The sequence below is a fragment of the Colletes gigas genome, unplaced genomic scaffold (assembly GCF_013123115.1).
Source record: "Colletes gigas isolate AHSC1104 unplaced genomic scaffold, ASM1312311v1 Colletes_gigas_Sc00003, whole genome shotgun sequence".
Lineage (NCBI taxonomy): Eukaryota > Metazoa > Arthropoda > Insecta > Hymenoptera > Colletidae > Colletes > Colletes gigas.
In genome coordinates, this window is record NW_025106632.1 from 2595070 (window position 1) to 2620438 (window position 25369).

General features: G+C 43.6%; 1 protein-coding gene across 9 annotated transcripts in view; it reads right to left on the bottom strand.

Annotated features, from left to right (window-relative positions):
* Positions 1–1792: 1792 nt before the first annotated feature.
* LOC122404851 (junctophilin-1) overlaps positions 1793–25369 on the bottom strand; it is a 79341-nt gene continuing 55764 nt past the window's right edge. For 7 of the 9 annotated variants that reach the window (XM_043409139.1, XM_043409141.1, XM_043409144.1 and 4 more), the window contains 8 exons: positions 24718–25013; positions 24411–24578; positions 22801–23892; positions 22301–22530; positions 22036–22173; positions 21240–21498; positions 6936–7151; positions 1793–5311 (listed from right to left, as the gene is read on the bottom strand). In XM_043409139.1, coding sequence (XP_043265074.1) covers positions 5225–5311; positions 6936–7151; positions 21240–21498; positions 22036–22173; positions 22301–22530; positions 22801–23892; positions 24411–24578; positions 24718–25013 — 2486 coding nt within the window. In that variant the 3' untranslated portion in view covers positions 1793–5224. Of the gene's footprint in view, positions 5312–6935; positions 7152–9602; positions 10902–19462; positions 19655–21239; positions 21499–22035; positions 22174–22300; positions 22531–22800; positions 23893–24410; positions 24579–24717; positions 25014–25369 lie in introns of those variants that run through there. The other 2 variants (XM_043409145.1, XM_043409146.1) reach the window with 2 other exon arrangements.

The following is a 25369-nucleotide window of genomic DNA, read 5'->3' on the forward strand; positions in this document are numbered from 1 at the left end:
AAACGCTTCGTTCGAAGCTGCTCGAATCCATTCTTACCTGCAAAGAACCAGGTGTGGTTAATGCGAATCGAGTAAACAGACGAATGGTTGCCAGTTATGATACAAGTTTATTGAATCACTGCTTTCTCGCAAATCAACAATGACAGTGGGCCCTTGAGTTGCTTCATTTTGTTTTGCACATGTTTCGTGAGGTACTAAAATTCCTTTCACGCCCGTGGCTCGTTTCGCGTTCGTGTAACCGTCGAATGGTGATCATGATGGTAATAATAATAATAATAATAATAACAGTAGTAATAATAGTAATAATAATAATAATAATTAATGATAATAAGTAATAATAGCGATGGCAATAATAATAATCATAATCATAATAGTAATAATAATATACAGTAATAACGAGATATGCTAATTGTGATAATAGTCAATAGATAACAATTAAAATATACATATGATTGATTCATAGACTTTTTCGTGATATAGCAATCAAATATCGTAACCAATCGTTTTCCCGTTCGTTTCGTTCGATCGATATACTTAATTTCTATACGCATGTTAGAAATTTTCCCCCTTTGATTCGTGATATGGCTTTTGTGACGCAAATGAGTAATGATTAAACGCGCGTAGATTGAGTTTTGATCTCCCACAATGTCCGTTCCTTTCTCATATTCTTTCCCTCGTCGAGAAATATTTCGATCATCCTTCTCACACGCTGTTTCACTCGCGATTTTATCAAATTTTAGAGCTGCTCCCCGTGATAATAATTAATCGATTCATATATACGTATATAGTTGCAATATATATACAATACATGTTTCAACGACAGCCGTCGGAAAATACGGTAGCCTCGGATTGTTCGTACGGAACGATCTTCCGTAACAAAAAAAAACACCCCCGATACGTTCCGAATTCATAGAAATTTCATTATTTCGTTCGCTGATACGCATCCGTAGCCTTTGATTCTCTTCTACCGTAACAGCCTTCGGCTTCTACGCATCGAATCGGGTTTCATTCTCCGCGCCACAATTTCGTAATTTCTGAATTAATTTCCTAAGGACCGTTCTTCCTTCCACGGTCGAAGCAGAAGGCAACGCGTGGCGCGATTCTAGCAAAGATCACCGCGCGCGTTTCCCTATTTTCATCCTAACTAGCCGCCCGTTAAGTAAATACGATAAAACCTCGTTTATTGCGGGGAATCGGGGCTCTGAAAATCGTCGAAAACTCTGAGAATCATCGAAAAGTAACCTCCACACAGCCACTGCGCATAGTTTGTAGCGTTTCCAACGTAACAAGTTGATCAGTGATCATTCCCTACACTCGTCGACGCCACGCAACATCGAGGACCACGCTTCCGTGCATTAATCGAGGTTCTACCGTACGACGCGTTCGCTTTCACGCGTACTCGAGACGGTACGCGACAGTGTCAGTGTGCGTAGGTACAAAGAGGAAAATATCTGTCAGCTCAGGATGAAAATAGCGTGTCTTCTCTTCCTTGGAAAAATAGTTTCGAAACGGCTCCGCGGTCCGGTAATCCCGAGTCGCGCGAATTTCGCGAAACGGATTCCGGACGATTAAGACTGCGGCGGTCGCAACGACCCTATACACGCTCTTTCATTTTTATTTACAAATTCACCTAGGTATACAAGCTACGCCTGAGGCTAGAAAAATGCGATCGCTCGAGCGCCAGAATTTCGAACTGCGTGTAATCGAGACCTCCCAAAAGACAATTTTTATTTTCTATTCTCTCCCGTAAGAACGTCCGAGGGAAACGGTCGAAAGTTTCCAATTTTTTTTCATTTTTCTTTTTTCTTTTTTTTTTTGTAAAAAGTTGAAACGTTCGTACCAGGACACATCGGTACCGCTCGTGAAATCCTCTCGGATGTTTGTCGACGAAATACAAAGATCTCTCGATTACGAGATTCGTTATCGTGTCGAGTTCCTCGATCGTAAATAAATTCTGATTCTCACGGTTCGCGATAACTGGAGCGACGTGTATTTATTTTACGATATTCTTTCTTCCATTCTGAAAAAACGCGTACAAATACACCGCGATCGGAGACAAACGGAGCTTATCTCCGATAATTTGGCGAAGCCAATGTTTTCTGCATGTATGGTTTAAACGTCTCGATCGATGGAGACTCTACGTGTAATATAAAAAGTCGGGAAAAAGTGTCTATGTACATAGTTCGCGTGGAAGGCGCGACTGCGCGAAAAAAATGCCTCGCGAGCGAAGCTTTTCCAATGGAAATCGCGTAGTAACATTTACGTGCCGATATCCGTGCGACACCCATACGATTACACGGCGATAACACATGAATACATCGTAATCGTTAATTGTACAACAGGTGACCGTCCCTCGGACTCGTAAAAATCGCAACAATTGCTTAGAAACTCGAAACTCGATGCTTCTTCTGGGTCAATGCGCTGTTGCACGGATAACTGATCGCTATACTGAACTGTCTTTCAGAGACGAGCTTAGCTACTTTGACGACCGGAGCAATACATTATTTTCTAATAATATTCATTCTATAAAATCACCATTGCGTGGTTTCTTATTACAAATTAACAAAAACTATAACATAAAAATTATTGTCTTTTAAGTAGTCCTTTGATTTAATATGGACAAGGGTTAGTTGCACATGTATTCGTGGATGCATTATTAATCGATTTACAAGATTCTACCGACAGAAATGAGTTCAAACACGATTTTGCAAGAATTATTTTTAATCCTGAGTAATTGGAAATTTTTATCTTCGATAAATTTTTCGATTATATAAGCGAACTTTTCCGATAACAGTAATAAATACTCTGGGCGTTTTGGCTAAAGGGTGTTAGTCCTTGGTTAAAAAAATAATAATATAAAAACTAAATGGTACAAAAATGAATATAGGAAAATATAATTGAGAATCGACACGAGTGGAAGACGTACAAAATATATATACACCAAATACTACTTCAGTAGCGTAAATGGAAAACTTACTGATGGTAACAATTAAGGAGTTCGCGAGAGAATCAAAATAACAAATAATATAACATACCGTGACTACCAAAATCGTAATCACTATGACTCTTATAGCTTTTCAAGCATTTTTCTCTTATGTACAATGTTGTAAATATCTTACAAATTAAGATTCTATTTCACAGTTAATCTAAAAGTTAAAATATAATGGCGGTTAGAAAAATTCTTACGAAATTACAGGAAGAAAAAGAGTCTTGCGTGGATAAGTAAAATTATTGCGTGAAAAAATTCTGTAGGATAGAAATAAAATATTAAAACGAAATAGTCGATAAATATAGCTGCAAAAACGACTTCGGTATTTGCGAAACATTTGTGCAGATCTTCTTCAAAAAAAAACATTGGCCAAAACATTCACGGTATTTATTATGCTTTTATCAGTAATTCTTATCGAATAACGTATATTTTTTGACGCGTCTAAAAGTAGAAAGCATCGATGGAAGCAAACAAACGGACAAAAGAAAAATAATGAAGGAAGATATATGTGTATAGATATATTTGTGTAAGCGAACATGAATAACTGATAAACTAAAAGAAGAAACAAAAGCTACAAGTATAACTAAAAATAGTCCGATCGAGACCGTGTTTAGTCTCATTTCAAAAAGGGAAAAACCTTGTTAGTCCCGTAATAATAATCTCATTGAAAATGTACGTAATTTTTAACGATGAACAGAATTCGATAAATAAACCGGTGATGGAAATAACTCCGTATCGGATATCGCGTGGAAATTCGATCAGTTGTCCGAGAAACAGCGTATATTCTGAGGCACGGATTCTTGCCAGCTGAAGGGTAAACGACCAACTTCACGCACACCCCTTCTTCTTCTACGCATGCGTGTGCTTTCGCGCGCTTAAACCGTTTGATAGCTGCGCGATAAAGATGCGCAGAACCATTATGCGCTCGACTGCACAACTCTATGCTTCCAATACACCTAACCTACGTACGATAAATTGCTGTGAGATAATAATGCTTTGTCAACGTGGTCACTATTATTATATTACAACGCACAAAGGGTGATTTAAACATTTCTATGGCACACAATATCATTTTTAATCTTTTTGAAACGGTCCATGATTAAAAAACAAGATTTCAGATTTATTTATGCGTTACATTTCGAAAGTTTTCGAACCCCCGTTGTATAATTATTTATTTTCTAAAAGCAATGGAATATATTTACTAAATAATAGTCGAATCCTGGAATCGAAAACCGATTAAAGTTTTTACGCGGCTCGAATTGACAGAGTATCGATGTCTCACAGTTGCAGTCGATAATGGTTTAATCGTTGATTCGATAACCTATTTAAAACTTATCCGCGAGCCTGCGCATCGGTTTCGCGCATCCGCGATGCATCCATGGCGCGCAATAGCTAAATGCTCGTCGAGTAGAAGGGGTAGCAGGAATCGAAGCATTTAGTAGCCCCCGTAAATCGAGCCTGCGAGTTTATTTTAAAGCGTCGAGTCGATCTTAATCCTAACCCCCGTGCACTAATCCTCGATAACGGGTGTGCAAAAAACGTTTGAAAATCACCATCGTTCGTCGTTCCCTCTCGGGGTAATATGTCTCGAGAATAAATGACCCGCGCTACTCTAGCTGCTCTATTTGCGTATAAAAGTCCTGGTCGTCCGCGCTCGAGCCGATCGTCGAGAAAAAAAAGGAAAAAGTGTAGAGAGTATTCGTGTGTGCGCACCGTGTTCAGAGCGTGGCGTCGGCCAGCCCTTACAAATATTATTATATTAAAATACTCGGTGTAAAAATAGGTATGATACAGGCGCCGGGGCACGTCGGTGTCGCGAGTGCCCCGTTTCAGACAAAAACGAGCTGCTCTTCCTCCCTTTGTCGTCCGCGAGGTGTCCTGGGCCACCCAGGGACCTGGCGACGTTTCGTTATACGTCGATCATTTGCTTCGACTTCAAAAAGATTCTCTCCTCAGAAATTCCACGTCCCGATCGTCCTTGTCCCACGCGAATCCTCGAGGTCCTTACCAACAGTTCCTTGCGCGTAAAATCTTACGTGGGACCGAGTAAGATCGCTCGAAAGCCGTTTTCAGCGGTTTTGTCCTCGTGATTTTGCGTCGAGGGCACGCTCGCGCCCTCTGGTTCATTGCTCCTTGAGTTTTGGTTTTCGGTGACGGCCTCTGGGGCGTCGTGACGCTCCAGGGGCCTCAGGTCACGTCCACCACGAGTCCGTGAACCCGATCGTCGGCTGGCTGCTACGTCAGCAGCTTGAAGAACATCAGGGCTAGGGATATGTTGATGAAGAGCACCAGCATCACGAGCTTCTGCCGGGAGAACCAGTCCTGCAAAGTTTCGGTCGAGTCAATTACGCGTTTCCTCTCTCCGTGATGGTCGATGTAAAAGCAATTATTTCGCTCTTACAGCGCCAATTATCCGAGCATTTTATTATTTAACCAAACCGGTACGGACTCTATCCGGATTATTTATTGTATCCTCTATCGATGAGAAAGATATCTGTTCCTGTTGGACAAGAACTAAACGTTCGATTGGAAAAATCCCGGAACTGCTAACGATCTACAAATTTATGCTTATTCGAACAGAAAACACGTCGTTTTGAAGATACGTGCTTGTCAGAAGTGACATTGACAAATGTCCAACAGGTGCAGTCGCGGTGTGCATAATTCAAGAATCAATCAACCATGAAAAGAGTCTTTTGGCGTTGCCAGGATAAGTGGAACTAATAACCTCCATTCATAGATCGTAACGTTGTATGTCTTATCGACTCGAGGAATATTTTTATCGGTTCGTCATCTCGAAACTTTCGTAATAATTTTTGTTGCGATCTTAGCGCTACAATGAGGTGTTTATGATTTGACGAGCGATCGACGCAGACCGGATATTCAAAACGGCTGATTCGATTAAATGTAATCACGTATCGGTAATCGCGCGACCTACTCATGCAATCATCCGATAAGAAGCCAGCGGTTTTGCGTCGTCAATTCGATCGTGAGGTTGTCTCTCCCCTCTTCCTTTTTTTTACCAAGGTCGTGGCACTCGAGAGTATTGCTACGCAATATCACAATCGCAATTTCTCGATATCGTCACATCCAAACGCCCGTGAACTGTTTTTTAATATTCCAACGAGATCGCTGAAACGTAGTTTCCCCTCTCAGGAATTTATTTCTTCTAAGCTTCGAAATACGAAATGTCTTAACCAAGTACTTAATTGAAAGATCTTCCTATTCAATAATATGTTTAACTGTGGCAATAATGCATTTTTTTATTTACTTATTACAAGATCAAGTATTTTCTTAATTATTATCATGTAGTATTTTGAATTTAAGGGAAAATACTACGACTAAAATGTTTTAGAAAGCCCAATATAACACAAATTCATCTAAGTTCGAAAAACTGATTACGTTTTGCAATACGATAAACATTGTACGTAAACGTCGTATTAAATGATAGAATTTAGGATCACGGACGTTGTGTTTTGCGGCTCATTACGTACCGGAAATACGTACAGCGACGATCAGATAAATTCGGCGCGAAGGAGGGCGACACATCGGTGACGCTTGAATTAAAGCTTTGACATTCATATTACGTTTATGACACGAATAGTTTAGCACAATATTATCGAACGACACTCCACTTAACAGCCTTCGGTATAGTCGTACATTGTAACGAAGAAGATCTATCATTTTCAATAAAATCAAGGAGTAAAATGTAAAAACAGGTTCAGCGTTGAACCTTCTCCTTTGTTTTGTATAAAATTGATCCGTTCTTGTAAAATTTCTATGCATAGATTGCAATGCAGAAGATCTATCATTTTCTAGAAAATGGAGGAGTAAAGGGTAAAAACAGTTTCAGCATTGAACCTTGTCTTTTGCTTGAGTAGGCGCGAAGTAATTAAATAAATAGTGAGTTTGTTCGTCCCTGCTCGCCTAAAGGTATTTCTATACTTACTTTAACCTGAGGGCTGACCAAGTACAGTAGAGGATTGGCTCTGAGCCTCTCGCTCTCGTCGATCTGCCTGCGGATCTCCTCTCTCCTCATGCTGCTCAGGACGCTGACTTCCTCCCTGGATAGCGGCGACGTCGCTGTCAGCTGAATGGGCTGCGCCACATCCGGCAGTGACTTCTTTCGTTGAAGGGAAATCGCTGCCGCCGCCGCCGGCATCGCCTGCACGAAGAAAGGAAACGAGAAACAAAGAGAGAGAGGCAGCCCTCGGACACGATCGATCGCGTAATGCCTTATTTTCTAAAGGGTGCACGTGTACACGGGGACGCCTGTCGGATCGGCAAAGGGATCACAAGGGACGACGCCTACCTTTCCAGAAACCCAACAGTTCGTATCACCGCAACGCGTAATCGATTACGCGATCGATGATCCTCGACGAGGCGCGCCAAGTTGAATAGTACTCTGGGTAAAAGCTATCAGCGAATTAAAATTTAAGATTTATTTGCAAACCAACGATTCCACGTTCACGTTTCATTCGAAGACAGAAGCTAATCTACGAGTAGATCGAAAATTTGCTAACCGAAGTGCCCAACTTTGGTGTTCGTGTATTTAGTATACTATAGTTCAAATGAAAATTTGTTAAAGATGGGTTTGTTGAAAAATTTGTAAAGTTTGTTGAGTTCTGTTATGCTTTTATGATTGAGAATTCCAGAGTGACTTGAATGTTATATTTACTTTGAACGAATTAGTCATCGGCGAGTATAGTGGCGGTCAAAGTTATGGTTTGGTAGTTACAATGACTTTGGGGTTGTACTTTCGCGTGAAAAACAGCGTCAATTTGTTTGGCGCGGCATCAAGCTCTTGGACGTTTACGTGTTCATTAGTTCCACATTTTGAAGGAGCACAGAAAACGGGTCGACGAAGGGAGAAAGACAAGGAATCCTTGGACGCGTTCCAAAACGTGCAACCTCGCCCGTAATCATACGTAATAATGATGCAAAGGCCAGGAATTCTGGTCCGGATACGTTGACCTTCGACACTGGTTTTTCCTTCGTCTTTTGGGAAATGCTCGCGATAAGAAATTGATTATGAAACCCACGTGTCGACGATATTTAAATCGTACTTCATTCGAGTGACCCTTAGGATCTTTCGATACTCTTAGTCTATCAATTATCGTTTGATCGAATAGACAAAGCTGTCGTGAAACTAGTACGCAAGATATGAAAAGTGTAATTCTGAGAAATAAAAAATGTAACCTCGTCTGCCCAAAGTAGTAGAATTCAGAAAAAATATGTCCCGTACTCCGATCTTTGATCAGTTGTTTTTATTCGCGAGTAAAATGACATCATCTCGTCAGACTGATGTTTCAAAGTATCACAGAGCTGAAAAACAACATTTACTTAAAATGCTCTAAATCAAAATTGTTGAAACGAGTTACGTGTTCCGCCGTATCTCTGATTAGTTATTTTTATTCTTAAGTAAGATAACATCGTCCGATCGAAGCGATAGTCAGAATTAAAACGAAGTTCGGAAGCAATATTCCCAATTAAAATTGCTAGAATATCGAGGTTATTCGATCCTCCGAGTATTTGATCGACTATTTTTATAGTAACAGATCAGATCAATAGATGTTTCTAAAAGGTAATATTTACTTCGAATATCACGGAATCGAATGCTAGAGAAGAAAGTTTAGATCGAATGCTTCTAATAAAATTTACTAAGTAAAATGAGGTTATCTCTCTCCAGTATCTCCTGTCAGAAATTTGTATACGCACGACGCGTGACGAAATAAATATCAAGAATTATCATAAGTCCGAAAAAGAAAAATTCAAGAAAAATTGCTTTGCTCGTGGTAGTTATCTCGCCTCCGTATCTCCTATCAGTAATTTGTATGCACAAACGCGATGATCTAACCAACCAGATAGCCATAGTTGGCAGAAAGCTGAGAGAAAAGGTTCCCGGAGTACGGTCTAACTGTTCGCGATAAAAGTTGGCAAGAAAAGCGAGGTTATCCTCTTCCCCTTATCTCTTATCGAAAACTTTTCCCGCGTTTTACTAGGCATAAAATTAGATCGACCCCTCCGTACCCTTCGACGATAATCCCCGACGCCATTAATTAGTCCCGATCGCGGTGCTCGTCTTGCTTCAATTGCGTATCACCGGCCACGGGTCAACGAGACTCTATTCCCGGTTTCGAGGCTATTTCTCTAAAACCATTGTAAATTCTGCCGATAACGTCGCCCCGGCAATATCCACGAAGAAAAGCCAGGCTTTAATTCTCGCTGTTCCTCCCCGTTTCGTGATACCGAGCTTATCGAGCGATTCGCTTCCCGTTAATCCGCCGCGGAGAGTCGTTTCTTGTCGTTCGACGTGATTCGCGCGATATCTGGGAACAGCTGATGCATCCCGAAAGCGTTTCGAACTCTGACGTTGGCTCGCGAGAGCGTCTCCCGCGTCGGCTGTCAAAACACGAGATCCAGAGACCCTGGATTCTTTACGATTCCCGAGCCGTGCGCTGTCTCCGTGACTGGAAATAGGCGCCATGTTCTTCCTGCACCGATATGTTGGCTAGAGCGAAAACTCCAGACCCACGCGTGGTGCTACGAACGCGTCGAGATGCTAGATCGAAAGGGTTTGCCTAGGTGTTCGGACTGTTTAGGACGCTGTTCGTACCTCCACGGGAGGCGCGACGATCCAGGACTCCGAGGCCCTCCTGGCCATGAGGGCAGGGCTGCATAGTAGCGCCTCCTCCTCCTCGTCGGGCTCCGACCAGAACATCTTAACCCCCGGGGGAACCCTCGTCTTCCAAAGTCTTTAACGTTCACGATCGATCGGCGCACCCTTTATCTCGATCGAAGCACCATACAGTACCGTTCCACCCGCCACAGACTCTTCGTCCTGAACATATCGACGGCGCGGATTCTCCTCGAGCACGGTCCTCCTCCGTTTTCCTGGAGCGCGACGGTGAAAATGGAAAATTCGAACCCGCGGCCTCCTGGTGAGGAAGCCAGGCCGCAGACTGAACGGCCCTGGCTCGTTCGACCGAAATAGAGAGACGCCCCACTATTTTCACTTTGAAATAGCATCGGAGAGCACCGCGTCGCGACGCTCACGGTTGTGCACCGGAGACGATGCCAGAGCCTTGTCGATCCGCAGCTCGCTGATTTATGACAGCTTGTCGTCGCGCCGGATCCCGGTTAGCTTTATTTCGGAATCGTTTCGCTTTTTCGCGTACGCGACGTCGAACGACAGGTATTGATACGTATTTTTAGGCGAGCCTCGCCCTCCGAGAAAACGTTCGCTTTTGGCGACCGAGAAGAATCGCGGGGGCAAAAGGTTACCTTTCGATTCGGTAACCAGCGAATAATCTAGCCGCGTCAGTGCTGACATTCCTGTGAAAAAGCTTTCGTATTATGAGCACTATTTTTATTGTTGCTGGCCCGGAAGAAATTAACAAATTAGGCCAGAGAAGTCATGATAATAACAAAATATATAAAAGCTAGATAGATCTCCGTATAAAAGTATCTTTTCGAACAGTGTGGATGGAAATGTTAATTTGTCGAGAAATCTAATGTTTATGCTGTTAGAAAATTAGAATGGAGTATCGTTGTAGAAAGATGGATAGCCAAGAAGGGCAAGTTCAGCAGTTCTGGTTAATTTAAGGCTCGGACTAGACGTTCGCGCAACGATCGACGCGCCAAGATGGCGGAAAGTGGCGCGCAACGCAGAGGCGGTCGAAGAGAACTGTTCCGTTCGGGGCCGTTCACGGCCGAAACCCGACCGGAAATATCGTTACGCAAATAAAGTCGAACTCGCAATTCGCGTTGTCTGATTCACGGGGCTGGTATGCGAAACAAATTCGTCGAGGTTTTCGAGAATTCTGCTCCCGATCCTCGCACGCCAAAATGGGTCTCGGCCCACTTCGTTCGCGATTTCTTGTTTCCCTATTGCGCGTCGAAACGGCGTTAATATCGCGTCTTCGATTATTTCGAGGCGCGTGATTAATCGAATAGAGAACCGTTCTCCAGAATAAACATCGCGAAGCGAGGCAATCGTGCAATACGCTGGGGTGAATCATTAAAAACGTTCCATCTGAAATATCTTCTCGTTCGTTTTAAACTTTTCGCGCATATATGTAAAAATTTTAAAGAATTTTTAATTTTAGTGTACCATTTTTCACGAATCAGGTCTCCAATTTATGATATTTCAGATATTTAACAATCTAGATCGATTAAATATGAATATCGATCGACCAACCGTGCCAGACACTTGTTTTCTGTCTCGATTAATCATCGAATTAAAATACTTATCGCCGTTTTCTCACATCGTGATCAGGCATTGTTAGGGCCACAGGCATTCGTTATAGCTCTTTGCCTTGGGGTTTCTATTTTCGTTGGGAAGAATGTTTGTAATGTTGCTAACCTAACGTAGGATACAATAACAATGCAATAAAATAGATATACATTAAAAAACAGAGAAGAGAAGACGGGCAGAAGAATAGAGAATACGAACGTGTATATTTACATATTTATATTAATGATTGTGTTGAGAAAAGGAAAGTATGGTGCAAGCTATCGGGTGAAAGACAGTGTCTCCAAAGAGCCTATTTAATTTTTATAAATTGCAATTAGTCTTTTATCTCGGTCGTTGTTACACAAAAGCGTTAATAGTAAAAACAGAATGCAAGCTCGGAAGAGATGCTACAGGCCGACAACTTGAAAATTGCTCTTGATAAAGTACTCGTTGAAGAAATTACCATTACAGAAGCTACTTCACGGTATAGTATGGCAAAAACCACTTTATCGGATAAATGAAAGTCGCTTAAAGAACGTGGCGAGGTAAAAGTTTAACCTAAGTTATGCAGATTCCTAAGTCCTTCTCGCGTCGGTTACTAAGTATCATTTTTTGTTCAAGTGTAAATTCATAGTTTTAGAGAGGATTCCAACACTTTTAAAAAACCTGTTTCTGTACCTCTCGAATTCTTACTCGTACAAACATTGTCGTTACGTATTGCACATTTTTTTTTTTTTAAAGAGGTACTCCGATACTCTAGGTCTGAGAAAATGAATTTTGACATTCTTGGAGAGAATTTCGTTCTGCGGAATAAAACTTCCGCGTCGGAGTTTCCTGTCTGCTAGAAAAATATGGCGCGTCGTTCTCACGCCAGCGTGTATTGTCTCGTTGCGTGTATTGGATATAAGCTGTTCTTTGGCACGTCCGCGGGCTCCAATTAAACAACTGTACTTTGTTACGCAAAGTGCGCAGCGGTTGGAATTTTTTGGTTGCCAAATTCTTGAAAATCCCGGCGACTTATAAGAGGTGCCATCGAACGCGATATTTCGACGCGCTGTCAAAGATTTCCATTTATCATTGTATCGCGAGTTACGGCCACTATTTCGTATGCATTTCCAAATTTCAAATTTAATCCAAGATCTGTTCTCCTTAAGATTCGAATTTTCCTTGTTTCATGTTACCAGATAATTCTACATACGATTAGTCTAATGCAAAGTTAGTACAGGATTCCTTTCCGTTTGCTGTTTCAAGGGTGTTCTGTTTCTAAATCAGATTCGACGTTTAACATGCTTCATTACGAACACAATCCTTTATTCAACGGGCAAGAGAAATTTCCATGAATTATCATCTTCTACATACGATAAGTCAAATTATTCATTGAAGGCAAAAGAACTTCTTTTGTTCGATGTATCTCTCATCTTTCTAGTAATTAAGTGAATATTTATTTATTCTAGACGTAATGTTACTGTTAATAGAATTAGTGGCTTGCAAAAGTATTATCCTTAGCGAAAAATGATTTTTTTTTTTAATGGAAAAAGAAACAGAATATGAGTTTGAGGGTAAGGGATGTCGAGGTTCGTTCATATGCGTCCTCCTAATCGACATGCTTTAATCTGTCGGCCAATAACAGCTGTTACATCATATACATAAATACATTCAATACATCGAACCAACGTCTGCAGTATCGTTGTGTAATTAACAAGACTTTCCTTCGATTACTCTATATCGTTAAAATCGTTTCCTCGGAATGTAACCTGGAAGTAAATCGTCGAGTGCGTGCATCGGCTACTCTCGCTTATCGACCTGCTCTCTTCTAAACGCGAGACGAAACTCCCTAGGTTGATTTTTTTTTTTTCTCTAACACAACACTACGAACCATCTTTATATTAAAATACATGGAATCTCGTTATATATTTCATTTTAAAGTCTGTGTAAATCGTTTCTATCGTTTCACCGAGTACGCCGCGGGCAAACTTTGAACATTTCGCGATCCATCGAACCCAAACAATTGTCGGCCAAGTGTTAAAAATATTCGAAAATTTCACAGTCGCGAAAGTCGAGTCGCTGAGAATTATTTAACTCGTCGCCGTGTGGCCTCGAGCACAGAATTTTATTGCAAATCGTTAAATGCTCAAATTTCTTCGCGTTATACTCCGTGGAATCACATTGCATCCCAGATTCACAGGGAAAGACACTTTCGAAAAGCTTGGCACTTGAACAACCCCTGACACTAGCGATACAACCGCGAATCCGTTATTTCGCGATAAAAAATAGGTTTGAAAGGTCCAGGAACTTGGGGGGGGGGGGGAGATTCAATTCCAACCGAGCTTTATCCTCTAAATTATTTCCCGTTCGCAAGTTTCCAGGTTTCATTCGATCGTCTGGCTTCTTCGTTCCTTTTAGGCACGACCGTTGTTGAGGTACAATTGCAACCACGTTGAATCGGAAATTCGTGCGAGAAAACCCTCATCGAAATAAGCCCTCCGGAGTTTCCGTCGAGTAAAAAAGCTCTGATTCTCGTTCCCGTTAGAAAGTGATAAAAATTTTTCGTAAAAATTCTTAATTATCTCGAATGTATAGTTTGAGCAACCCGGTGCGTTAGAATTCAGCGTTGTCACGGTATCTTTGTCCTCGAAACGAATACGTTCAACAAACATCGTCAAAAAGTATTAATTTTTTTTTTTACTTATTTTTATTCTCCCCGCGAAGAGTAATTGTTCGTATCGATAAGAAATTCAACGTGGCGCACGAAAGGCGTTCGTAATTGTACTGTGAAAAATCGTGATTAAAATAGAGAATCCTGATATATTTATGCGCGTGTGTGGGTGTGTGTGCCTCTGTGAAAAGTCAGTGGTGTGGGGTCGTACCTAATGCACAAGATTAATACTTTCTCGCGTCGGTTTGCTTCGACGTGGAATGTTATGCTTATAGAGGTATGTCGAATTATAGTTACGTATTTATAATGCACGTTTGGTACCGACGTTTGTGCTTTTTCAATAACAAAGATCAACCCCGTCGAGAATGTTTGCGCTCCTTGTTCCGATTTACCTGGATCGACGTCGGTGGCAACTCGTTTGCATAAAAAAAAGAAAAGAAGTATTGTCAACGTCGCTACGATTACGTTAAAATTTTTAAGACGCCCGAAATGTAGAGTCAACGTCACGATTTGATTTTCTCGATCTAGAGTTTCAATTCTCGAAGCCATCGAAAGAAACTACCAAACAATAAAAAAATTTCCTTCGTGCAACTCTCGGTCTCGAAAGGGTTATCATCGTCGATCGTTTGTACAGTATTACCAGCTAAGTAATTATTTCATACTACGTGTCTTTACATACTTATTTCAACGAAATGTGTATATGTACAGGGAGGACCGTTTAAAGGGGAACATCTAAACGTTTCCATCAATTTTGTACGAAAGAATCAAGGTGTCATCGATATTTTTCAACCCATTGTGTATACATATACAAGGTGTTTGACCTCTCCTGGCTAACATTTTTATGGGATATTCTAGAGGTCAAAATAAGACGAAAATCAAGAATATCAACGTCTTGATTGAGGTTTCGTTAAAAAGTTATTAAAAAATTTCAAATCATTCTGGAAAAATTATTTTTGGTTGCGGGGGTTATTTATAATTATTTTTGGTGAATACACATACCCCCGAAATCCCACGTACTTTCAATTAAAAAATTCTGTACCGAAAATACGATATGTGGCCAGAAATGTTTCCCCGAAATTTCAAACAATGTTTAAAAAATCATAACTTCTGGACGGATTGAAGGATTTTAATGATTCAAAATTCAAACAATGCGTATTCATGCACGCAGATGTACGCAGGTTGCCTATCTACTGGCGCAAACGTTAATAACTTTTTAACAAAGCCTCAATCAACAAATTAGTGTTCTTGATTTTCGTTCTATTTTGGCCTCTAGAATCTCTCATTAAAATTTTTCCCAGGGATGGCCGAACACCCTGTATATAAGGGGCAAGTTTGATAAAAAAATATTTTGTCGCTTAATGGGTCAAATAAAATGTTTCCATTTATAAATGAAAAAATAGAAAATTCGAAATATAGAATGCCAAGATATTTAGGTATGCCGGTTTAGATGGTCCACCCCGTGTAACGTGTACGTGTGTATATACATATATATTAAATATCCCATCCTGTGGAACTGGTACAATACATTATAGACTTTACAGAGTGATGCTATGTCATAGAAGCATGCGTTAGAAAAATAATGTCTCTGATCAAAAAACAGGAGAAAACAAGCGGCGTGGAGGTGGAGGGTAGAGATTTTCCGGCGGCAAGTTCGTCGACGTCGCGAAAAGCCAAAGGACAGGAGCACGCGACTTCGACGATGGTCTGGAAAATGCGTTCGCACGATCGATCACCCGGGGAATGGCGGGCGAAAAATGGATTTTCAGAATTCGAGACGGGAGAGGGTGTCACCCTGTCGACAGGGGTTCGGGGTTGGTGTTTCAGAGAAGGGGGTTGAAAGCTTGTTAGAAAAAGGACGAGAGACAGAGTGAAAGAGTTTTGCAAAAAAACCGGTCCCCGCCTCCACACCGCGCGCGAACCTTACCTTTTCGGATTCCTCGTATTTGCTTAATTAATGGACGTAACACCATCACGTTACTTCGCTTAATTAATGGACGTAACACCGTGCGGTAAGTTGAAATCATTTCTGTGCGTGTGTAGTCGTGCGTGCTCGTCTCTCACGATCGTTTTCGATCGTTCACCGAGGGAGGGACTACTTGAGATATAGAAAAAGAACAACGTGAGAGAAATTAAACACGGTGCAAGCGTTTCGGATCTTGCCCCGTCGTGTGGTTCCGCTTCCGCTGGAATAAACTGGCACGAAAGCGCGCGGCGGAATTAAAGCGAATCCATTTGTGCGCGGAACGCTCGCGGACGCGCGCCATTTTTCTTCGATATTGCGGCACGCTGCTCGTGAAATATTTTGCGGGATACGTTCGCAATTAAGAGGGGCTCGGAGTTTGATTTAAAATTTGGCAAATATGTTTTTGCAACTCGTTCCAATCATTTGCTTTTACCAAAACCCGTTCGTTTCGTACGAGCGAATCGCAATACCGAAAAACCGTACGCGGATCGCGAGGATTCCCACGAATCTCCGTTCACCGCTCTTCTACGTCTATTGTGCTTTCCCATAAAAAAATAATTTCGTCTGTCTCCGACAAGAAGGCGGAAAGAACGTCGCTCGCTTCGTTCAATGCCCAAATTCGATTTAACCCTTTCAGCCTCGATGGACATCTTTTTCCGTACTTTTGACTCATCCAAGGTTTACTTTCGATCGAAGGGTGTCTTCTGTCATCGAGTTCAGGGCCGAAAGGGTTAACTGTCCGTCGATCATCAACGCGAATTATCTAGGTAATAGCTAGTAACAATCTACGACCAGGTACAAGTTCTGCTTCGCTGGTGCGCGCCTTGAGAAATTCGAGACCTCGCGGTCTCCGGGCAAGGCTACAGAGAACGTCCAAAACGCGGCAACGATTAGCGATACGGACTGTGAAAGGAGCAAGGTAAACAGAACCTTTCGAACACCTCTCACCAATGCAACGGTCAACTGACGAATGCATCGAACTCGTGACAAAGATCATCGATGATTCACGGTGCCCCCGAACGACACAGAGTTTACAACATTCCGCTCGCGCGAGGCGTTCGAGAAGAGGGAACCAAACGGTGAGTCAAGCTGCTGTTTACGACTGGTTCTTTCGATGGTCGATATTCGAACGATCGTATACCTGGGTCTAATGAATCTTTCCGCCCCGAGGGGATTATGCCTTTGCGTTTCTCGTTCTCATGCATAGCAATATCGCAAACTTAGCCATAAACGTTTCTCAAATCTTTTCAACCCCTTTTACGGGTTGGAGTTTTATATTCGTTAAGAATTCTATTTGGTGCCCACCTCCCCCTTTGAGCTCATTCGGATGCATTTAATGGATAGGTTCTGCTGTCGAGAGGGCATGTTGAGAAAGGGATTGCAAGGGTCTGGGATAACCATAACCATAACTGTCGTTTTCAATATGGAAATCGTGGTAAATATGCTGCCATTTTCTGTATGTTTGCTCAAACTTTAAACGTACCGATAATTGTACGAAAGAGTACAAGTTTTATGTTTAATAAATTTTGGTTGATAACCCATTTGAAACTAAATATCTGTCGATGGACAGTTGCTCTTTGTTCGTGGCGATTCGACGTGTTTAGGTTAGGCGTAGCGAAAGGTTCGAACCGGTCTATCGCGCGGTCGATGACATAGTAATACTGCGCAACCATAATGCGCAGCCACATACATTATCAAGTGCATCAGCTGTGCGAGAACGAGAATTTTGCTCGGAAAGGAGAAGTGTGAAGCGTGCTATTTCTCCTCGAGTGACAAGATTCATTCGAGTCAAGTGTACGGACCTGTAAGATTCTTTACGATTTTTGAGTAAAATTTCTTGGTCAAAAACACCTGTACAAACTGGAATTATTTCATCTCCAGCGAACAAACGTTTCAACTAAAATAAAACATGATTCTTTTTAAATTTGAAAGGATGTTGCCCACACGCTAGATGGCAATGCCCTTAAAAATGGCCCCAAAGCTCGAAATGTAATTTCGATAGCTACGATCACAGGTAACGTTAGTTGCAACTTAATATTGACTCCACGAACCAAAATTTCAACGATAGTTTCGATACTTGCAGAATAGCTTTAGACGTTCGTCGAATTTCTTTCCTTTTGTCACGGTTCGCGCTTTGGAACGTTCTGGTAGCTTTGCCCCGGAACAGAGACGAGCAAAATTTTCTTCAAACGATAGACGACGATCTATTATTGTCGTTCCGATAAATTGTTATTCGTTTACCGTGGAATTTTATGCTATAGTTCAAGTTCTCGTTTAACCAGTAACGCAATAAAAAATTTGCTCGTCTGGCACGCACCGCTTCGTCGAGACTAAAGTGTCGATCTGAAAATATTTTCTCCTTCGACGCACACCAAACAATGGTTCCGGTCTCTGTTCCCGTTCGCGAGTCGCCCGTGGATGCTCGCGTAAACTGTGAGATGTCCGTCTACCAAACCGTGACCCTACACAGGATGTTCCCTTCAACGCGAGCATCTGAAATATTTTTTCTTTTAAACGCGAAAAAAAGTCACAAGACAAAACCGAGGGAAACGATGAATCAAATGTTCGATTTTTTAAATCAAAATAGGCAAATCCTCTCCCATTTGATCGTCGATCATTTAAAAACCTTTTGATGATCCATTGTACGATTTAAAAAGAAATTACGACCTCATCTGAAAGTCCGAAGAAAACGTGTTGCTTATCGGTCAGAGTTTACAAAACGGACAATCTTCCCCGTCGACCTTCCCCCTTATCTCCAAAATAAACATAGATGTTCTAGATGCTCGTTTTGAAGGAAACACCTTGTATACAACGCAAGGAGTCCGGGCTCCGTTCAAACATTCAGGGTGTTTGATCGATCGGAGTCTTCGCTGCGGGCGCGAACGTAATCTTTGCAGAAACGCCCGGCCTCGGTTTGGTCTGGACTTCGCCGTTTAGCTAAACATCATCGTTCGACAACGAGGCGTTGTGTAAAATTTGATTTCCGGGGGTTTTGGGAATGTATACAGGAATGAACGTCTAATCGGCTTGGTTAATGGTTCGTTGAAGCTCGAGAGACTGCCCGAAGTACGCGGTTTTTATCGCGAGCAGACCCTGGATTCGCCGGGCGATTGCAAAATACACCTTTCAACGTTGCTTCTGGAACGTTACAAGTTTACCTTTGTGGCACACGTTGGGTCTGGATTTTACCGTCAACAAGCTTCGAAATTCTATTACCCACGCGTGTAACGTTATACATACAGTTGCACGGAATAATACACGTTTGCGTATATATTTAGGCGGCGCGCGAATTTTTAAAATTCAGTAGAAAATCAAGCGAATATTTGATAGACCAAAAGGTGGAACAACCTTACGAAAACACAACGAGTATCGACTGTTTTCGGTACGCTTCGATAACGATAATTATAACTTTTCTAGTTGGAAAAACTGAACTTTGGTGCCAGACCAAAATATTAAGATTTGTTATCTCTGAAAGTGTTATTTCTGTATTTCTCTATTTTTACTCGTTTATAGTAGATGTCACCGATAAATACGAACGTGAGCGTGTACGATTCAGCGATATCTCGATCGTAGTCCCTAAAATTAACTTCGTTCGATAGTCCTTTAGCATTTCCCCCCGATATTATCGTGTCCACCCCCATTTCGAGCCCCTTTTTGTCGTCGCTGGGACATCCAGGGTCCAGTCACGAACCGCGTCTCGACGCTCGTTGCTCTCGCTATCGCAGTGTGTACATATTATTATAATACTTATACTCATAGGGTTGCGCGGCCCTTTGGCGTTGCGGCGAAGGCGGGGACCGTCCGGCCTGCGTCCTGGGATGGCATGCACAGAACACAGCACAAAATGCCACACAGTTACACAGACAGACAAATCGACAGAGAAGAAAAAAAATACAGATAGAGAAAACTTTGGGGGGATCTTGGGCGGATCGTTGGCGAGGAGAGGGTGGCCTGTCAGTGATTAGTAACGGGGAAGACAGTTTAGGCGCGAACGGGGACGTTAAACGTGAAGCCGGTCGGAGTATGTTGTCCTTTTGTTCCTGTGAAATGCGTGCTCGATCCTTCGAAACCTTCGACGAGAAATTGCGGTCTTTGGCCCGACTGCCGGAGAAAGTCCGGGAGAAACAGAATCAGGGAATGCATACCTAATTATGGTCGCTAGTCACTACGCGCAACCGTTGGTATCGAAAGGCGGAAGGCACGATCGTCGACTATCTCTAAAAACAGAGTTGGGCACTCAGAGTTCCTTGAAAAAGAGTTCTTTATCCAAAGATCGAGTTTAACTGACTTTATTCGATCCTCGAAACTTCGAATAACGAATAAAGTAAAAGTCGTGCCCAACTCTGAGGAATGCGCAAAGAAAATCGTACGATGCGACTAACGAGCAGGCATAGCTAGTCGGGGATCGAAAGTTCGAGTACGAAAGATCTACGAAACCGTACGGGGGACTATCGTAAAAGCGTGGTCTACGTGATCGGTGAGATTCTACTCTCGTTCTTGTTTTGGGAGGTTCGCTAAACGATTACGTCGCCCCGATGGTATTTCCTTTCGTGAGAAAACTCACTCTCTTTCTCGCCGCGAGATGGGCGGCTATAAATTCGTAAACCGAGTTCTCGCGGGATGCGTGAATGAACGAGTAACAGCGAACGATTGTTATCTTGTTTAACGTCCGCGGGGGTATTTTTGTACGACACTCCGCGGAAAACCGTCTCGTCGACGTTTCGTCGAAAAGACACGCGTCCGACGGGAATTCCGAACGAACCGATCACCCGGATTCCTTGCGCGCTCGCGACACGATCGCGGGGGAGGAGGTTCCTCCGACAGTTTCCCCCGGAGAAACACTTTTGACGGGTAACTTTGGTGAGTAGACTCGTGACAAACGCCTAAATGATGCACTAAAGGGAAAACCGGGCGTAAAAGGAGTCGCTACCCTCGTTGGATCCTTTGCGTCGCTCGATCACGTGACGCTTTCGAAGGATATGCTTGCAAAGCGTTCGATCAACGTATCGTATCCGGAGACGCGTGAAAATTTGCAGAGACCAAAAATAATAGTCATCCTAAGCATTTTTATGTTTAAGAATGCAATTTTTTAAAATTAAAAGCTACAGAAGGGTCGTAAAATATGCAATTTTTTAAACTTGCCTTCTAATTTAGGTTAAAAATACAATTTTTCACCCCAAGGGCAAGCGTCTGCTGAAACGTGACGCAACCGTGGATTTTATGACGAAAATAAAAATGTTTATCGAGGTGGCGAGAGATCCAAATCGGTCGCGACTCCTTTTTCGAGGCTCGTGACGCAAGTGCCAGGACGACGGTGTCGCGTGACGAATAGAGAGAAAGGAATATAAAATGTAATACCTATATCGTGGATAGAAATTGCGAAAAGAGGAACACTCACCTTCGGCACGACGCCCCCGCCGCCGCCTCCGCCACCGGATGCGGTCGGACCGCGTCCGGGAGTGACGTAGAGGCTCTCCGTACGCTTAGGCTGTCCTTGGCTCGGTAGAATATCCTGTCCAAGGCCGCGATTCTTCAGCAGTGCTCCCTCGAATTGGCTGGAAGTCGAGGCGGCGTACGTCGGCGTCGCGGTGCCGCTTCCCACCACGGATCCGTTCAACGGAGTGCCTGATCGAATCGCGCTCGGTGCTCTCGTTGATCTGTGTTTCAACATCAGTGTTCAAAAATCCTTCAATCACCATCGTTGTTGGTCAAAAGTTCCCATTTGTTAATCCTATACGCGTGGGATACGTAGGATAGACCTAACTGTCGTTTGGATTAGGGTGGCGGGTAAAGTTAGCTAGGTTTGTTCCATTAATAGGACGTATAATATTTCGATAAGATTTAATCTTGTGTTCCAGTAAATAGAGCTCAACTGTATAGTATATTCAGTTCAAAGAATCTAAGTAGAAGGTAGCTGAGATTTAAATTGATTAGTAAAAGAAGAGCCCTATACGAGAGTTAGACAATAATGCTTCTTATTGACGTGCCCCTCCAAGCGACTAGACCCCCAAATTCGAACTGGCCTGACTCGTACACGGGTCAAGGACTATTAAACTATAACTATCTTGACCTACGTGTTGGCCAGGGTACCTCGAACGCGTCAACTTTGGTACCTCTCAAAGATTCTATCTAAGAAATGAGATTCCAAGATCGTTTTCAGTCGAAATCCTTAAGTTGAGGAATACTTTAATCACCTGTCGAGCATTTCTTGGGGCGGATTCGTGATGGTTTTATCGACGGACGGCTGTCTCGACCCAGTCAACCGGGAATGCGCTCTAGCGTAACGGTCTACGGAACTATCGCGGCTGGGCGGCCTCTTGTAATGATCTAATCTGTAAAACGGTAAATGGGAATCGCTCCGGTTAAGAACCAGCCGTTTGAAATCGATTAATGTTCAACTTTCAGGGACCTAAATGGTATTGAAACTTTAGGTTCTACTATGATTGATAAGTTCAAGACCTGTCGTTTAGCGTTTGCCCAATGGTGCCGGGTCGATCCTGAGGGGTCAAGATCCTGCTGTTCCTTCGTATACTGGTTGAACTTGGCGGTCGTTGCGGGTCCCCATCGGGTTGGTACTGTTGTGGAACTTGCGTTTGCTGTTGGGGCGGTGGCGGCTGTTGCTGCTGGCCGTAAAGTTGCTGCGAACCGTACTGGTTCATCTGTCCTGGACCATACTGGTTCGGCATCGTCTGCAATAACGGGTCAAAATTCGACTGTTTGGTTGGGACGAGACGTGCAAACGGTATCGCATACAAGTTACGAAGCAGTTCCTTAGTTAACTGCTGAACGCATCGTTAGGAGACATTAGCCTTCGTTTGGGGACACGTGCACCGTAATGTTAGGTATCTGGCTAAAACAACACTGGGTCAGTAGGTGAACGTCGTTGAGTGATCATAGTCGGGGAGACGTTATCGTCAAGATAAAGGGGACACGCAAGCAATCCAATTAAAATTTATCACCTGCTGATTCGGATAAGCCTGCATATTCTGGTAGACCTGAGAGCTAACCGGCTGCTGCTGATACGAATACTGATCGGCCTGAGGTGGACTCATAGGCTGGTACTGCGCCTGACCATACGGACTACCCTGAACAGGGAACTGATTTTGCGTAGCGTACTGAAACTGTCCCATTTGCTGATACTGATTCGGTATACTGTTAAGATACTGGCCCTGTTGAATAGGATTTTGAGCCATCGGCTGGGAGTACTGCGTTTGATAAGGAATCTGTTCGCTCAGGGTAGTCTGATTCAACTGACTCATCGGCAGCTGGTTCACGAGTTGAGCGGGAGTCACCTGAGTCGGTATCTGATCTTGGGTGAGCTGGTTCTGCGGTAACGGGTTCTGAGGCATCTGGTTCTGCGGCAGCTGATTCTGCATCATCTGATTCTGCGGCTTCATGCTGGCTCTCCTGATCGACTGCATCACGTTGCTCGCGGTCGACGTAGCCGACGCGTTGGTCGTCGAGGTTGGTTCACCCTGGGACGTGGCGCCCTTCTGATCCTGGTTGCTCGCCTTGTGCAGGATACTCTTCCCCGGCGCCGTGTCCTGGGGCGGTGGCACGTACTTTGGTATCTCCCTGTTCCGTAGCCTCTCCAAACCAGGCTGTCGGAAGTCCGGTGCAAATTGCTTCGCCGTCTGTTGGGCCAGCTCTGAGTCCTCTCTCGCGTGCTCCGCGGCGATGTCCGCCAGCTCGGCTCTGCCGCGCGCGGTCGCCGTCCTCGAGATTGCGATATCCGCCTTCTGTAGCGCGATCTGGCTCGCTCTTTTCGCCGCGTTTACCGCAGCCTCTATCCTCTCGCGGAACTTGGCCGATCTGATAAGGAACAGGTGCTTCTTCTTCTGGCTGGTGATCAGGACGTTGTTCTTGTACTTGCCCTCCTCCTTGGTACCGTCGCGAAACGTCGTCACGCCGTAGCCGTACTTCCGATTGTTGAACCACTCGCCCGAGTACCGGAGACCGTCGCTCCGCTCCGACATACCGAACCCTGTCCTCTTGTCGTTCTTCCACTCGCCCAGGTAGGTCTCTGTTACCGAGGCGTCCATTTGCTCGTCCTACGAACAACCATTCTGTCTTTATCATCGTTTCAACTTTCATAGAAGTACTATTAAGAGATGAGACGATGGTACGCTATCTGCAAGCTAAACGACTCCACTGTTTAGGTTTTCAGTTGAGAAGAAGAACTTAAGATTGCGAGGACGATTCCCTTTGCATCGTTTAGTTTGTAAGCAGTGTGCCATCATCTCGTCTTTCAATAGTACTTTTCACCGCTGGTAGGTTGGCAGCCTGGACAGTACATTCCCCACTATTGACGATCTAGGAACCCCCATTGAGAGACACACTCTGTACTGTGCGCCCGCGAGAAGTTGGAAAGTGAAAGGAACGCGGGTCTGATTAGCCCCTGGATCCCCCACTCTAGCGTTTGGCGAGCCTACCACGATCCGTCGTAGGATGAGAGTGGGGATGGGCGGAGCAAACGAGGTACTCCCCTGTCCCCTGTGCCGCTCCGCTAGCCAACTTCTCGCGGGCGCGTAGTACAGAAGCACGAAAGGTTTGCTTTGAAGAAACTCACCTCGATGACAAAGGACGCGTTGCTGTCAGTGTGAACGGACGCCGAGGCTTGACTCTGCGAGCTCTCCGTCGACATCCACGACGTGGAGCTGGCGTTGCTTCTAATACTGCCCCCGGTGCCGCGCTTTTCCAGGTCGCCCGTGCTCCTTTGTTTTCGGATTTTCAGGCCCTGGAATTGTTTTCATCCTTCAAACGTCTGACGCGCTTAGAAGTTCTCCGTGAGGGATTCACTTTTAGGTGGAGAATACGAATCAAAGCGCGGGCACGTCGAAAGGACGGTTGTCGGTAGAATTGAAATTACGATTTACCGAGAGTATACCCTTCTTCAACGACTTCTCCGTGAGGCTCTTCCTCCGCGCCGGGGGATCGTCGCTCCTGGCCTTCAACACGAAACCGCCCCTGCTGTCGTCGACCCGGCGATCCCTTCTGTCGGTCGGTTCCGGGGTCGGTGCTGTCGGTCCACCTCCATCCGCGCTCCTCAGGGACGTCAACGAAGCCCTGACTTGCTTCGACGGTTTGTAGTGACTCGCCAAACCGAACGGCGCGCTGGCTCTCACGCCGTACCCGTGCCTCATTCCATGGTACCATTGACCTTGATAAGTGCCTGCAAAAAAGCCACCCTCCTGTTAATCAGCTGACCTTAATCACCCTCCATCCCGCCACCTAGTTACGTTTCAAATTTTTATTTTACTTTCTCACACGGTGGCTCGCGAATCTCTTCTCACGAAAGCGAGGTTAAGTTGAGATTTTCGAAATATTATACTTTTTGAAACTATATTATATTAAGTACATTTAGTAACAGATGTTAAGATTATAAAATAACGTCAGTATTTAAAATTTGTATTTTAAGGATGTCAATTGTAATCTTGAGTCACATTTTTAGACCTTTCTTTCGTTCCAAGCTACAATATTCTACGAAATAAGAACAATATTCTGGTTGTATTACTATTCATGGCATGC